Genomic DNA, 16770 nt, shown 5'->3' on the forward strand with positions numbered 1-16770 from the left:
CCATCATTTTAAGGTTTTTTTCTTAGTTTATGATTCAGTTAGTGAAGAACCAAAGATGTGTATTGTGATTATTAACGAGAGTGCTAAGATGTGGAACTAAGTAGAATCATACAACTTTCCCTGCACCTAAACCTTGTATCTTTAGGCCCTTCTGGTCCAAAACCTTCAGACATGAACTCTGTTTGCAAGTACAAACTCAACAATGAAATCATATTTTTGATGGTGATGACAGAAGAGCACAAACATAAAGTAGATACTAACGGAAGCCGGATCTTGTACAGAAAACAGGAAGATCAAAATTACGCAAGTACCTATTCTGAGAATCCTCTCCTGCTATGTTTGCTGTAAGTTTCTCTTCCTCTATTCTGTCCTTAGCAAATCTTTTCCACTTGATGTATCACAATATGTATATATATATATAGTTGGACGACAAAGAATGAGACCAAGTGCAGACATAAGCGAGTATATCCACTTTGACTGTTAAAGCCTTACTCTGCCTTTTTTCAAGAACGAGGTTGATCACTCTTTTTCTTCAGAGGGCAACGACACTGGCTGCTTCATGGGATAAACAATGTAGGCTCCAGTTAAAATACGTGTTGCCTTTTCTCGGCAAAATATCTGTGATCCAACCCAAAAATAGAGGATCAGTAGCATAAGCATTTAATAGTGTATCAAACTGGATAGGTAGAGTATAGCAGATTAGCAACGAATTCCACATATACAAACTAGAAAAAAGGTATAAATCATATCCATAGAAATGCAAAAATGAAGAAAGACATAAGCCGATGATAGCATCTTACCCATCAGATATTATCAAGTCATTCCCACAAAGAAGAGGCCTTTTACTAAATGAACTCTGACTTGTTTACCGTACAAACTCTTCTTGAACATTCTCAGAAACTGCAATTTTTTCATTCCTCTGAATCTTTCATCCCTTTTCGATGTCTCTGATACTTTAAAAGAAATGACAAACATCCTCTCATTACCCTGAAAAAAAAAAATTTTTAAGGGAAATATTGATACCCTGAAATTTTTACAAAATTTACTTGTTCAAAAAACGATGCTAAAACGAAAAACTTACAGTTTGATCAATAAGAACGTCGCAACCCTCGCTAGTATCCATCAAGAATTGACGCTTTGCAGGCTGGTTAATGAATGGTCTAAGAACTATATTTCTGCCTAATTTTTGCAGCACAGGTTTCATACGTATGACTCTCTTTTCTGATATTCGTATCAGAGACGTATGCAACAAAATATTAAGACCACTTCCAACATCCAACTCACTGTCTTCCAGCAACCGCATCACATTCTCATATGTCTTATTATTGAGAAAACAAGCAATATGACGAAACAGAACCTTCTCGTTCCAATCTAACCTATCGTACAGTGCTTCCCCAGTTTCCTGGTTTAGACTACTAGGCATTGTTGCTCCCACCACATCTAAATATTCTTTTGGTGTAATATTTAGTGCAAAAGAAATATCGTCCGCCATTTTTTGAATTATCTCTGCTTCAGAGTCGCTGATTGGAAGAAACATGATGGAGTAAATACTTTAGAACTTAAAATCCAAAGTAATAGATAAAACAGATAACTTACCAGTCTGGGAAATAATATCCCTTAAGTTGGTTTAATACAGTCAAAGCTTCCACCCTTTGCTTGTGATTGTCTACTGTATACCCTTTCTTGGAGGCCTTTCCAAGGTCTAGGATCTGAGTTCTGATATGAGCAGGTTCCACACCGTAATAAACGGGTATCACTTCTTGACCAATCTCTTTGCCGCACTTTATGATCTCCACCAACCCATCCAAGCACCAGCTCGAAGACACGTAGTTATTTGAAAGCACAACTACAGCTATTCTTGATTCTCTTATCCCATGTTGCTCATCGCCTGGCACAAGCATATCATCAGTACATGCAGTGACCTTTCTGATACTGAACTCCTTGTACAAGTGACTGATTAAAGTTTTGCGAACATCCTTCCCATAGAAGCTTAGGAAGACGTCATTCTTCCAACTGCGAGAAGAAGACCCACTTGATACTGGAATGTTAATCTTGTGTGCACATTCTTGTGTATAGTGACTCTGTTCATCCAAAGAATAAGAGTCTGAAAAGAATATCACCTCCAGTTTCGAAATGTTTGGGGATATTCTTTTTAAATTTTTGCAACCTTTCATCGATACGTAACTGAGTCTAGAGATGTCTTCTATCCGCTCAGGAACTTCTTCAATCTTGGTTTCATCTAGAAAGAGATGTGAAATATTCCTTGAGATATGAGGAAAACTTCTTAACTGTGAGCACCCACTGAAGTTGAGGGAATGTAGAGACTCCAAGTCAATGTTCGCTGGAAGATCCCGCAGTTTTGTGCATCTTTTCATGTCTAGCTTCCTCAGTTTCTTGAGACTACGAATAGAGGAAGGAATCGTCACCAGACTACAGCAATCTTCAAGATACAGTTCCTCAAGATTGGTTGCCTTTGAAAGATCTGGGAATACTTTCAGGTGTTTAGATCTCCGCAAATCCATCGTCTTGAGGCTTTTAAGCACCTGATAATTACACAAGAGGGCAACCGGAAGTTAAAGATATGTAACACATGTCATAACTTCATACAGTTCAAATTTAAACTTGTTCATAGTAAATCTGATTACTCTTTCATTTGCCAAAATTTAATATATATCCATTGTTCTATACCTCAACTCCTTCCCACAATTTGTGAAGTTGACTATCCGGCATTCTGAGCTCAACAAGATTTTCTGCACGAAAGTTCAAAGGCATGCTTGTCATTGAGCACCCCCACCATTCCAGTAATCTAAGTTGGCGCCAAATATGGTTTTTGCCTTCTTGTAAATGCATGGACCCCCACCAGTACCATTTTCGTAATCCAAGTTGGCGCCTCCTACGGTTTTTGCCTCCCCGTAATTGCAAAATGGTTTCTTTATCCTCCTCTGAGACCCCGTAGATTCTTAGAAACCGAAGGTTTTTCATCCCACTGAATGCTTCCTCGCTAATAGATAATTCATCCTCGATTTCACGTAAGTTCAAAAATATGCCTAAAACACTTTTAGTTCCCTGAAAAGTATTTAGAAACCAAATCTATTGGTAACTAACATGCTTAGAAAAAAAAAAGGTATCAAGTGAGGCCAAACATAGAAACTTACAGTTCCATCAACAAGTACATCATAGATCTCCTTAGAATCCAATAAGAATTCACGTTCTCCAGGGTCCTGAATACATGGTTGCCGAACGATTTCTCTACCCATTTTTTGCAGGAAATCGTGCATCCTTATGATCTTATCCTCTGATATCTGAATGAGGCACCGTTCAGCTAGAGTAACAAGTCCAACATCCACATCCAACTTACTATCTTCAAGCAATCCTTTCACGTAGTCACATGGTTTATGATTAAATAAGCATGCTATGTGACGGAATATAGCTTTATCTTCTTCTTTTAGCCTGTCATAGCTGTCTTTTAATGTTTTATCAACCTGTCCAGCCATACGATTTACGAGCTTAGGCATCCTCTCTTCCAACTCCTCCTTCCTCAACCCAGCGAGGGATGAACCCAAAACGTTGAGAGCCAGTGGAAGATTCCTGCTGAGCTCTACAGCATCACTAGCAAGCTCCGTAAAACCATCAGGTGGAGAGTCTTGTCCGAACGCACATCGGCAGAACATCTGGGAAGCTAGCTCTTTAGACGGGTATTCCACCTCATAGATACGATCAGATTCAATTCCGCAGGCCCTAAGAAGCTCCCTGTCCTTCGAAATCACTACAATTCTACTTCTAGGACCAACACATCTAGTTTTTCCCAACACGGCATCTAAGAGGACTTGGTCATCCATATCATCAAACACAACAAGAACTTTCTTCTGCCCTAACCTATCTATCATCGTATGTAAACTATGTACCTTTATGTCCTTCTGGTCCAAAATTTCAGACAGAAACTGTGCTTGTAAGTCCAACTTGGTGTTGTAGTCGTAAGAGTTGGCCCTAGTATAAATCTCCTTAGTCTTGTCAATAAAAATGCTTCCTTGGAACTGACAGGAGAGTTGACTAAAGAGAGCTCGTCCTATGCTAGTCTTACCAACACCAGATGGACCCCAAATCCCTACCATTACCACCCTCTCTGACTCCAACTCCAACAACGAATTCATGTTTTTCATGTGAGCTTCGATTCCAACAAAGTCGTCAAAATCATTGCATGCTGTTGAACACAGTTTGTTGGAAACATCATTGACGATTTTCTCAATCATCTTTGCTTCGTCAGACCTAACACAAACCGAAAGTAGATAGTATTTAGAAGCAAAATCACTTTATATTTCTTCCTCTAAAATAGACATTACTATTTTGAGCTATATATTTAGAGAAAGGAATAGCATTCATGTATAATGTATAATAGAAACACTAGATTTTGACCCGCACGCCCGTGCGGGTGTATTTTTTAAAAAAATATGATGCTATTTGATTTTTATGTCACTATTTAGGGTTGGTAAAAAAACTCGAATTCGAAGAATTGAACCGATCTCAATCCGAATAAGTAGTACTAAATCTGAACCGGAATTGATTAAATATCCGAATTATTCAAAATTTTAGTATTTGAAGAACTGAAATCTAATCCGATCCGAACCGAAGTATTTTAGGTATCCAAAATAGATTTATATACTTATATACATTAATTATTTTTAGATTTAATATATATAAAAACATCCAGAATATATATGATCTAAATATATACAAATAATCAAACGTAAATACTTAAATATATGATGTAAATATTTAAGTTGCTTAAATGCTTGTAAATATGATGTAAACTTTTAAGTCCGCTTAAATGCTTATATATTCGCTTAAATGCTTGAAAGTATATACAAATAATCAAACGTAAATATCTTAAATAGTTAAAATATACTCAAAACTCCAAAAATATTTAAATAATTATTAATTCTCTATCCAAATATTTAAACCAAACCTATTTAAATTAGTTATCCAAATCCAAACCAAATCCTCAAAGATCTGAACTGAACACGAAATCCCAAAAAGACCCGAAAACGAACCCGAACGCCCACCCATAATCACTATTATATATATATCATATATGTGTCATCATAGGTTACAAAATATGTGTTATCATATAATTAATCATATTTTATATGTACCATCAAATAAGTTTTCTTATAATTAATAATATTTTATACGTACAATCATATAAATAATCACATATATTATATTTTAAAATTTAATGTGAAATATAAAAACCATACTTTAAGTTGGTGTTTGAAATTGGGCGTTGTATTGTATTTTTCTTATATATATTGAAAACATTTTTATAATAGTTATTAGAAAATATGTTAGTAAAAATCAAATTTTGAATATATATATATATATAACAGTTATTAGAAAATAACTAATAACTATTATAAAAATGTTTTCTATATATATATATATATTTGAATAAATTTTTGATATAATTTTAAATTATTATTTTGATTTGAATATATTATATATCAAATAACATAAATCCATTACTTTTTAATATAATGTAATGGACTTCTAATTTTTAGTAGCTAAGCCCATTATTTTTTTTCCTAAGTTACTACTATCCATGTTTCCAAACATTACTATTTTTTTAACTACTATTCATATTGCCAAACAATCTCAATGTGTACTTCAACTTTAATAATATAGATACTTTTAAATTTGCAATGATTTTTTAACTTTTTACTCTGACAATTATAACCAAAAATAAATATTTTTAATGAAATCTATTGTTTACATAATAGTTTTTACAGGAAAATATAGTGTAAATAATTTCATAATTTTATGAAATGTTAAAATAAATTGGGTTTGTTTTCAACTTTCACAAATAAAAAGTATTATTTGTAAAATTAGAAAAAAATATATCAATAATATTTTTTTCTTAGAAGAAGAAATAGAGGAATATATTGAACACAAATCCAACAAATTCATCTCTATTATAGAGTTTTTCTATTTTAAAGAGAGAAAATAAAGAAATACATTGGAAATGAGCAAAAAATGAATTCGAAATTAAGAATGAACCAGTTCCGAGAATCCTCTCCGGCTATGGTTGCTGCTTGAGTCAACGCTCGACGCCACCGAAGCTTCTCTTCCTCCTTTCTGCCTTGGCAAGTCTTCTCGAAGATCACACCAAAGCCTTCAGTTTGTTTCTTGACATGAGAAGGATCCACGTCATAGAAAATTGGTATCACAATTTGGCCAAGTTCTTCCCTGCACTTGATGATCTCCACCAGCTCATCCAAGCACCAGCTGGAACTTGCGTAGTTATCAGAGAACGCGACAACAGAGATCCTCGATCCTCTAATGGCGTTGATCAGCTCATGGCCAATGGATCTGCCTTTTACAATCTCATCGTCCTTGAAGGGAGTGATTAGTTTGCGGTTGAGCTCCTTGAGAAAGTGGGAACGGAATCTGACGCGCACGTCTTCCCCTCTGAAGCTGAGGAAAACATCGTGTGGACAGTTGATCTCTGAAGAAGAAGAAGCCATGTGAAACTCAGAGAGAAGTATGAAAGGCTTAAGAAGAATACTTAAAGTCAAAAACAAGGAAGTGGTCAATATTTAAAGAGTCATTGTTCTCTAAAGAGAACAAATCCTATAGGGACCACAAACAAAACTACTTACTTTCTCAGATTCCAAACACAATAAGAAGAAAGATGATGACTCCTTTAGACACTAGTCACTAAGAAGAAAAGAACATCCATGAATTTTCATGTAATATAAAAATCCAAATAAACTCACCATACTCCGTAACTTTGGTTTTCTTGTCATCTTCACTTGAGCTTGCGATGGAGATCGAGTGAGGAACTGAGAGCTCAATGAACAAACACAAATCCCAATGATGCCGTTTGTTAATTGGTTTGTGGAAGAAAAGTCTCAGAAAGTCATTGGGCCCAGGTTCAAGTTTTTTTTCAAAGCCCAAATATGAAATATTTATCATATCCAAATATGACAAGTTTAAATCCGGAGTTGTGTGTTCAAAAAAAAAAAAAAAAAAAAATCCGGAGTTGAATTTATTTTCTATTGGTTTTGTGATTCATAAATTTTAATTCAAATTGTGTATTATTAAATCATATGCATAATAACTTTTATTTTATAATGGTTTTTGTTGAATTTGAAGAGAATTCATTGATAAAAAAACTACATAGACTTGAAGCTGAATGAAAGTTTCATATTATTAAATAGTAAATTAAATCTATATGTTAAATTTTGAAATCAAATTAAATTTACTGATTTCCAAATAAAATTTGTTGACAAAAAAAACTAAAATCAGTAATTTTTCTTTGGATTTGTAAATTTATATAGAATTTTTAAATCAGTTAAATATATAAATGGATAGGTTTTTACAGTGCTAGCTCTCTACTTCTTTCAGAATTAGAAACTAAGCTAACTACTGTTTGAAGTTAGTCTAATGTTTATATTGCAACACGCACTATTTGGTAAATAAAGTAGAAGCAGAGCTTTAAATCAATAATTATCTTAGATGTTTGACAACTTGATTCATTGCTTTATTTGCTTGGAATTAATTAATTAACCGATAATGGATGGAACATGCTTAAAGAGAAAATTGATGTTGACCCATGTTCAATTTCTAGTGTTTTGTTTCATTCACACACCACTTTCCTCGGAGGTCAGATTTTATTAGCTGATTTATCCTCTCCACCAACCCTACAGTCTCAACTTGCTTTAATTTGCAATCTAGTCTAAGTTCATGAACTATGGAGTGTGAACAAATATCAATTTACAATCTAGTCAATGTTACATGAACTATGGAGAGTGAGCAAATTTTAATTTACAGTCTAGTCAAATAAAGATGTAAAATTATAACATTAATGAGATCAACACAAAATTATTCTTTCTTTTTTTACCAAAAAAGCACAAAATTATTCTGCTGAATACCTCCATAGGTTTCAGAAATGTTAATTTTGCCCAAAAACATACACTAAAACTCTTTCTCAAAAAAAACATACACTAAAACTTTGTCTAAAATCATTTTCATATAAGGTTTGTTTGTTTTGATTTATTTTGTTTCACTTGTTTCCTTTCCTTAAACCAATTCAGGTATGCATTCTCTTATGTACTGCATCTTAATTCATATGAAATACATAAACATTATGAAAAAACAACTTCCGTGAAATAAAAAGCTAAGAAGTAAATAAATAAATAAATATATATATATATATGTATATATATATATATATTTATTTATTTATTTATTTATGAGATCAGCAGAAAAGCAAGAGATGAATACTATTTAATACTCCGTTAGGTTTCAGAAATATTAATTTTGACCCAAAACCAACATTAAAAATAATTAATACTTAAACTTCTTCTAAACACTAATAATTTTTATTTACTTGATAGAAAGGTTTGCTTGTTTTGTTTCATTTGTTTCATTTCCTAAAACCAATTCAAGTATTGATCATAATTCATATGAAATACATAAATCATGAGAACACCAATTCCCGTGAACAAAATTGAAGAATATATATTTTATGTTTGAGTTTGGTTTTGCTTTGGAATAATAACAACAACCCATCCCCAAAATTAATAAAAAATATATGCATTTTATTTTTAAATACCTATAAGTCTCTTTTCACTATCAATCAGAACATCACTGTACAACAACAATACATTCTCCAATCTCAGCAACAAAAAATCCCACAAAACGGAATTTTAATAACCCCAAAGTAAAAACAAAAGAGATGAATTTGATTTGAAAGGACTTAACCACAACAAATAGGACATCTGACCAACCCATTCTCATTACAATCTGGACATCTTTGGAACCCATACTCTGTTTCCTCTGTTCCTTCTTCCTTTCCATCTTCATCTTCACTGTCATAGTATATTTTACAGCTTCCTGAACACGTCTCACACGGCACAAACCGAACATCACCACAAGCCTCACAGTCAATCCCACAACCCGTTAACCCATCCTCCACTCTCTCGCAGCCATCTACAACCTTTTCAAGCGTCCCATTTTCATTCAACTTCTTTATCTCTTCCACTCCGCCGAGATACTTGCTCCCCAAGAAAACTCTAGGTAGGGTTATTCCAACGCCACCGTTGAACTCATCCCTCAATAGCTCCTTCAGCTCATCTTTAAAACCCGAATGCATCGACACATCGCGCTCATCAAGACGAATCCCTAAGCTCTTTAGAATCACCCTGACATTGCAACCGTCTTCATATGTCTTCCGTATACCTCTAAGACTTGTGAAGTAAACTATCACCTTCTCTGGCTTTCTTCTACAGTCTCCTTCTTCTTCATCTGAAGACCCGGATGATACCGGATCCACATTAGGGATCCGGATGTGAAAAGGATGATCATCTGGGAGTTCTTGAAGCGATTTTCTGAAAGAGGACACGATCTCAGGAGGATCCAAATCATGAAACCTTGACTTAGGTCGATCAAAGGGAGCAGGACCATCATCACAAGGTTGGACACGAACAACATCAAAGGAGAAGCTTCTCAAATGATCAGGCGGTCGTAAAGGACACGCGTCTTCAAGCCCTTCCATCAACTCCCACGTATTGATCGTCTCCGGCTCACCGGGAGGCGTCACAATCGGAGTTTTAGGCGGCAACAACTTGGGGATTCTCTCGTTCATCATACTCGACCAAACCTTGGCTTCCATAAGCTTAGACTGCAACAACTTCTCTGTTTCGAGATCATCCTGGTGAAACCCATCACCGGGGATTAGCTTCTTCTCATCGGAGACGACTCGCTTCTCTCTGACGCCTTCCAAGTGTTTGTCAATATGGCTGAAAGGACATTCGCAGAGGGTGAGAGATCCGACGGTGGAGGATGTGAGAGCCACCGTGTGATGGCTATCTCCGGAGTGTTGCGGCGGGTGGTGAACGTGCATTGAATAGCTCCGGGGCACAACCACCGGAGATAATCCTCCTCGGCAATCACTGCAACGCCTTTTATGCTTGGAGCTTGCACAGCCCATTGTAATGATCAAAATCGATCGGAGGAAAAAACAGAGCAAAAGGGAGAGAACAAAAACAGAGGAAACAGATAAAGGTTTGATTTTTTTTTGGGAGCGAGATTGACGCAAGGATTAGATTTTGAGACAAAGGGTTTGCTAAATTCGATGAGATGTCACAAACTTTGGCGAGATTTGTGAAAAGAAACGACAGTTGAGAAAATGCGATCTAGAAAAAGACGAAAGAAAGAGAAAGCAGAGCTTTTTTTAATTTCTTTTTTCCTATTTTTCCTAAGAAACCGACAATCGTTTTTCTTTTGAATTTGGACAAATATGTGAAACAGAGGCGATTCGTGAATCAAAGAAGAATCTCCATGATCATCTCCTTCGTTTTCCACCTTTCTCTCTTCGTTGGACGATGTGGTTGTATGGTCCCACTCTCTTTCTCAATCTCTCTGCAAGTTATAGAGAGAGAGAGTCGTCTGGTACGAAAGGAAAAAATTGTGCATTTAAGAGATTTTTAATTGTTTTTTGGAAGATTCATTTTTTTGAATTGACTCTTGCTTTGGTGATAATTTTATTAACTTGTTCTGTTTTAAGTCAAACTTTTATATACTTAATTTAGGATATATTATAATTGAAAATAAAAGAAATTAGGAAATGTATTTATTTTACTTTCAACCCTTCTTTGAATTCTTTCTTTCTAGTTTTTCCAGGGACCTCGTGACACTGGTCACACATATGTTTTAGAACTTTAAGGCTCTAATTGATGTTCATGTTAAAGGAATAAAAATATGGTGAATTCTTTGTTTCTCAAAATTTTTACTAGTTATATTGAAAATTTTAGTCAAATTATTAAGAGGTGGGTCCCATTTTTTCCTCTAAATTCCTCATTGAGGAATGAATTTATGAAGAAAAAATTTCCTATGCAATTTTGGGTGATGAATAAAATGAATAAAAATTTATATTTTTTTTTTCAATTCCTCAAATGAAATTTTATTTTTTAAGTTTTTTTTGTCAAAAGCAATTTTCAATTTTTTCTGTTTAAATTATATTTGATTAAGCTATTTAAATGTTAGTGAATTAACATAGAACTAGGTTAAGATTTGCGCCTTGCGTGGAATGAGTATATATATATATATATATATATATATATATATATATATATATATGTTTTACATATTATGAAATAATAAATTTATATTGAATAATTAAACGTCAGTAACTATTACATTTATAATTAAATTTTTGCGAACATATAAATCAATTTTATTAATCCAAACAATATTTTTTCTATTTGATAGGATATATAACTAAATTTAAATAATACTCATCTATTAACAATTGATGAATAATCATATCTAATAGAATTATATATTATAGGATGATTTAATTGGTGTTCTAACTAGTTTTTTTTTAAATTAAGAAAATATTTTTTGTTACATTTTGTAAACAATACATCATTAATTATTTAGCTAACCACAATTCAACCAATAATAAAATAGTAGGTAAAATATCAATGATACTATAATATTTGTTAATACATTTTACATAGAAAACTGAAAACGAACAAAAAGATTTTCCTGAGATTTCAAATATCAAAAAAGAGTATTAAATGTTTTCAAGCAAGTCAATATATTAAAACGAAGTTCAAAAAAAAAAGAAGTCAAAATTATTTTACAACAAAATACAAGATCAATCGGGGGAATGAGAACCATTACAACAATATATAGAAATTGAAATATAAACAAAAATGTGAAATATAACCAAGAATTAAATAGTAAATTATATATTAATTACCACAACATAAATATAGAATCACCAAAGTTTGTATGGATACCGAGGTGTGGTTATCTGAAGTGGATTCTCTCTTTTCTAGTAGATGCCGAACCTGCTGCCATTGATCATTGTATTTAGGGTAAGCTTAACAAAACTAACTTATTTAAAATAGTTACTAATAGATATTAAATAAATGTTTTCCATGTTTGTTTTTGTAATTGAATGTGCATTTAGATGCATCAAGATTTATATTCAGATTTTGAATTTATAGATGTAGATGTTGCATCTAAGAGGTTATTTTAAAAAGACTAGTCTCCTGCAGAAGGAAGCGTCAGCCATGTCTGCGGGACCATATTCCTCTGTCTTTGCTGGTGTGTAATCTGCTGAAGGGTCTTTCATCTCTACTCGCTCTTCTAGTTTGTCATACCTCCTGCATTCTGCGGGTTTCTTCTCAGTCCTGCCTACTGGTAGTTTGGTTTTATTTCTTTATGGTACTGTCTCCTCTTGGTTTTATTTCTCTATGCTCTGTAACAGTCTTGCTTTGTTTTAGAAGGTGAGCTTTGAACTCTTGAATTCAATGAAATCCAGTGTTAAAAAAAATAGATTAGCTGGTTGCCTGCAAATTCACGGATAAAATAAGTTTTAAAGCTTGATACATATAATATTTAGTATGTTTTGACACATTATAATATATTTTTATTCAATAGTGAATACAATTTTTATTTTTTATATATTTTCTAAATAAACAGAATTATATCTTTTGTTATTTTAATTATTTTATTACTTTACAAAAATATAAATATGACCTTTGTAATATTTTATTAGATTTTTTATCAACACCTATAGTAAAAATAGTTAATGTATGCTGCAATTTAATTTTCTATAGTCTGATTATATTGTATGTAATTTTGATTTCCAATTTTCATTAATTTAATATTAACTAACATTTATACATCCCAATAATATTTTCTAAAATAATATATATGATAACACAAATAATATTTTCTAAAAATTACTATGTGGCCCATAATAATTTCTGAGATCACAAAATAATTTGATTTCCTAATATGCTTTAGAGTAATTAACCATATGAATTATTTAATGTTAAATATGAAAAATTTGATACAAATAAACAAAAGTTTTTTGAATTTTAAGTTACATATTTTGCATCAAAGTTCAATATTTTTGCATTACAAATATCTAAATTTTCAGTGCGTAGATTTTAAATCTAGCCAATCTTTCTTTCTTTTTTGCTAACAAGCACATCTTTTTTCGTCGCTCGATAATAAATTACGTGAGTGCTTACATGGAGCCGTCTTTCAATTCATTGGGTCAAGAGAATTAATTCAAATCATGAAGGATGAATAGGATTCGAAATCACAAGATGACTACTGCTTTTCTTTGACAATCTTCGATTATTTATTGGTAACGTTTTATAAAAATTGTCAAGTCAAGACCTGATTTTCATGCCAAAAACAAAAGTCAAGACCTGATTTGATTAAGTGAAAGATATTTTCTTAACGTTCACTCCTTCAACTGATTTTAATTTGTTATTTAAGCTATACGCATTTGATCTGAAATTAACACAACAGTTGCGCATCATTCACTAGCACAGAGAGATTAACACAACAGTGTTTAACTGGAAATGAATTTTAGTAATTGTATGCGTAGTTGTTAAGTAAAGCACGTACTACAGGAAACCTATAACGATATGCAGAACTGATAAACAGATTTTGCTAGACTGTGAAAGGAAAATGAAAACTACGAATGTAAAAACTAAAAAATGTCGCATGGTGTGGATCCCGAAATAAATATGTTAACGAAGGTCGTGAGTTAGTTGAATTTTGCATTAATCATTTCCTTTTGTGGTTTACAAGTCTTATCACTTGTTGTGTGGTAAGATTTCTTATCATAACTTCGAAATGATGCACCCAACCGCCATATGAGCAAATGATATGTCCAGCCGTATATATTCAGCAGTAGCCAATTAAATATGTCATCGTGAAAAAATATTTTCCCAAATCATGCATGATTATAGCCAATTAGATCTTTTTTCAACTCGACATTAAAAAGTCGTTTGTTTTTTTAAAAAAGACCTTCAAATTTAAACAAATAAACAACAAAATGTTACCCAAAAGACAATTTATATTTTGGGATGCATTTCCTAAATAGAAATTTAATCCACCTCAAAACATAATTAAAGAAATAAAATGAACCCAACTTTCCGTAAGAGTAGAGAGACATGATAAAATTTGTGATTAGTGCAGTCAAATGGTCGTCTAACTAGACTTACCCAATTGGATCCTTTCAGTTTTGGATAGTAATAGGTGTTTCATATTGGACGCGGTTAGGGTCTTCTCACTGTGGTATTTAGTGTTGTCGTCTGGCCTTTGTGGCGTCTTCTCTTCTAGCGGACTTGTCTTCGGTAAGGTTTCGATGCTCGACCTTTGGGCTTCAAGTTGTATTGTTCTGTGTGATGCTTCGGTGAGACGAGGTTGTGCTGTTCCTTGGTGTTTAACTGACGGGTTTCTCTGGATTTTTTGGTAAGAAACTGTGGAGTTTAGCTTAATCGCGTTCGGTCTTTGGGTTGTTTAATTGTCAACCGTTTCTTCGTCATCTGCTCGGGTGGAGATTCACTTTCTTGTGGATATTAAGTTGAATCTTGTTCTTGAGTGGTGGATGTTCGTGGTTCTTTGTAGAGATCTTCTCTCACCTCTAATAATTTAGACCGTCAATGTCTTCTTGCTTATTTTGGCTTCTCTTACCGTCTTGCTCACATCCTTATTGTATTTTGGTCCATAAAATCTTGTTAATCTTGTTTTCTCCATCGCTCATGTTTATTTAGTTTCTTTCTAGAGTCTATCTATGTTTGGCTCGGGGATATATAGTGTTCATGTCGCCGGCTATTTGGCTCTGAAAAGGTGTGTGTATCTTTACCGGTTTGGGTATGTTTCGACTGTATTTCAACTGTGATAATATTATTTTTAGATGACAAACAGAACTATTCAGAATTTTAGATGAAAATGGCTAATTTAGAGAATAAATGCAAGTAAGGGACGCACGTGGATCAAGACATAGAGATTGGCCAGGTTAATTATTACTTCATGTGGGCTAAGTGGTTTTGCCATCAATCATGCAAATGGCTCCTTGGACCCTCCTCTCAAAGTTCTTAATTCAATTGCAATTTATGGAGAACAACACCAAATTAACATAATAGACGAATATTGTTGAGTGGTGTTTTATGATATAAATCTATTCCGACAAAATATAGGACCAAGCTTAAGATAGTACTAGATTTTGACCCGCGCAGGCGCGCGGGTGTATATTTTGAAAAATATGTTGATATTTGTTTTTCATGTAATTATTAGGATTTGGAAAAAGAATTCGAGAAACATAACCGATACCGATCCAAAAATATAGTACCAAACCCGAACATAAATTGATTAAATATTCTAATTATTCAAAATTTTGTTATTTAGAGAACCGAATCTGATCCGAACCGAAGTATTTGAGTATCTGAATTTATCTAAAAATAGATTTATATACTTATATATATTAATTATTTTAAGATTTAACGTATATAAAACATCAAAATGATACTTTTAAATTGGTTTAAATACTTGAAAATATATATAGATAGTCAAAAGTAAATATCTGAAATAGTTAAAGTATACTCAAATCACCAAAAATACTTAAAATAATTATTGATTCCGTATCCAAAATTTTAAATCAAGCCAATTGATATGTTAAGCTTAAGTATTATGACATATGTTATTCAAATTTATACGTAATATATTATTTTATTTATACATTTTGAGAAATTTAAAATATATAATGATTTAAGACTTTAAAAATAATTTAAATTAGTTATCCAAACCCAAACCAAACCCGCAAAGATCCAAATCGAACTCAAACCAAAATTTAGAAATATTCTAATAAGGCTGAAATCTTTGACCCCGAAAACCCGAAATACAAACCGATCAGAACCAAACCCGTATGGGTACCCAAAAGCCCATCCCTAGTCATTATTATATATCGTATTTTATCATCATATAATTAATCGTATTTTATATGTACCATCATATAAGTAATCATATAATTAATAGTATTTTATACATACCATGGCCATCATATAAATAATTACATAGATTATACTTTTAAAACTTAATATGAAATATAAAAACCATAATTTGAGTTGGTATTTCAAATTGGGCTTTGTATTATATTTTTATTATATATATTGACAATATTTTTTTATAATGGTTATTGAAAAATAGTTTAGTAAAAATCCATTTTTGAATATATATATATATATATATATATATATTTTTTTTTTGAATCAATTTTTGATATAAATCAAATTTGAATTATTATTTTGATTTGAAATATGTATATAAAGTTTAAATTTTGTTTTATGGTTAGTTTAGAAAAAAAAATTTAGGCAATTAGATTGACCCATTTTGGTATATTTTAAAAGTGGCCTAGATAACTTTCAATTTTTTTAAAAAACATAAGCCCATTATTTTTTTTCTTAATATTACTATCCTTGTTTTCAAACAAAAATAATTTTTTTTTAAAAGACTGCAATCCATGTTTCCAAACACTCTAAATTTTTTAATAGTCCTATTCAAGTCTCCAAACACTCCAATTTTGTACTTGAGTTTTAATAAGATAGATATATACCAAATAACTTGATTGCATACAAATAAAACAAAAATTTGGTTGATTTACATGCATACCTCATTCTATAAATTCTTATGAATATACAAGTTAGTAAGCACCAAGCACAAATTAATTAATCAACATTCCACACCAACAATTGCATCGCTGCCGATATGTCATACATCGTGGCGAGGACGAATGGCATAGCTAAACATTACAGAGGGATAACAACAACTACTGTCTTTCCAATCCTGTCATGCATTTTTGTAGTCTTAGAATGAATTCTCAAGAAAGAATTCGAGACATAATCATCAGTTAGCATGCTCCTCTTCATACTCCCATTCTTCCTCACTGAACACCCCAAT

The 16770-nt window shown here is 32.5% G+C and overlaps 2 protein-coding genes across 4 annotated transcripts; both read right to left on the reverse strand.

The window, feature by feature from the left end:
* Positions 1-26: 26 nt before the first annotated feature.
* Positions 27-6990, reverse strand: LOC106446022 (disease resistance protein RPS6). 3 transcript variants are annotated; one of them, XR_007338989.1, is made up of 9 exons: positions 6771-6990; positions 6052-6499; positions 3156-4266; positions 2689-3066; positions 1597-2543; positions 1082-1520; positions 801-987; positions 312-618; positions 27-178 (listed from the first exon to the last, which is right to left on the reverse strand). XR_007338989.1 is itself a non-coding variant. In XM_048777444.1 (8 exons), the coding sequence occupies exons 1-7, from the start codon at positions 6967-6969 to the stop codon at positions 814-816; spliced, it is 3696 nt and encodes a 1231-aa protein (XP_048633401.1). In that variant the 5' UTR covers positions 6970-6990; the 3' UTR covers positions 27-618; positions 801-813. The 3 variants fall into 3 exon arrangements, 2 of the variants coding, with proteins under 2 accessions (XP_048633401.1, XP_013743145.2); XM_048777444.1 differs by having other exon boundaries at positions 27-618; XM_013887691.3 differs by lacking the exon at positions 6771-6990 and having other exon boundaries at positions 27-618; positions 6052-6669.
* Positions 6991-8576: 1586 nt separating this feature from the next.
* Positions 8577-10447, reverse strand: LOC106449561 (uncharacterized protein At5g39865-like). The gene has a single exon (XM_013891302.3). The coding sequence runs from the start codon at positions 9986-9988 to the stop codon at positions 8756-8758; it is 1233 nt and encodes a 410-aa protein (XP_013746756.2). The 5' UTR covers positions 9989-10447; the 3' UTR covers positions 8577-8755.
* Positions 10448-16770: the final 6323 nt, after the last annotated feature.

The sequence above is a fragment of the Brassica napus genome, chromosome A4, assembly GCF_020379485.1.
Source record: "Brassica napus cultivar Da-Ae chromosome A4, Da-Ae, whole genome shotgun sequence".
Lineage (NCBI taxonomy): Eukaryota > Viridiplantae > Streptophyta > Magnoliopsida > Brassicales > Brassicaceae > Brassica > Brassica napus.

What these genes read in the sequence shown, in the direction of transcription:
- LOC106446022 (XM_048777444.1), bottom strand. Translation starts at nt 6,969, where the DNA reads ATGATAAATATTTCATATTTGGGCTTTGAAAAAAAACTTGAACCTGGG. An exon ending in ATGTACTTGTTGATGGAACT is followed by an intron (nt 3,067 to 3,155) that starts GTAAGTTTCTAT and finishes AATACTTTTCAG; the next exon opens with GGAACTAAAAGTGTTTTAGG. An exon ending in ACGTTCTTATTGATCAAACT is followed by an intron (nt 988 to 1,081) that starts GTAAGTTTTTCG and finishes TTTTTTTTTCAG; the next exon opens with GGTAATGAGAGGATGTTTGT.
- LOC106449561 (XM_013891302.3), bottom strand. Translation starts at nt 9,988, where the DNA reads ATGGGCTGTGCAAGCTCCAAGCATAAAAGGCGTTGCAGTGATTGCCGA.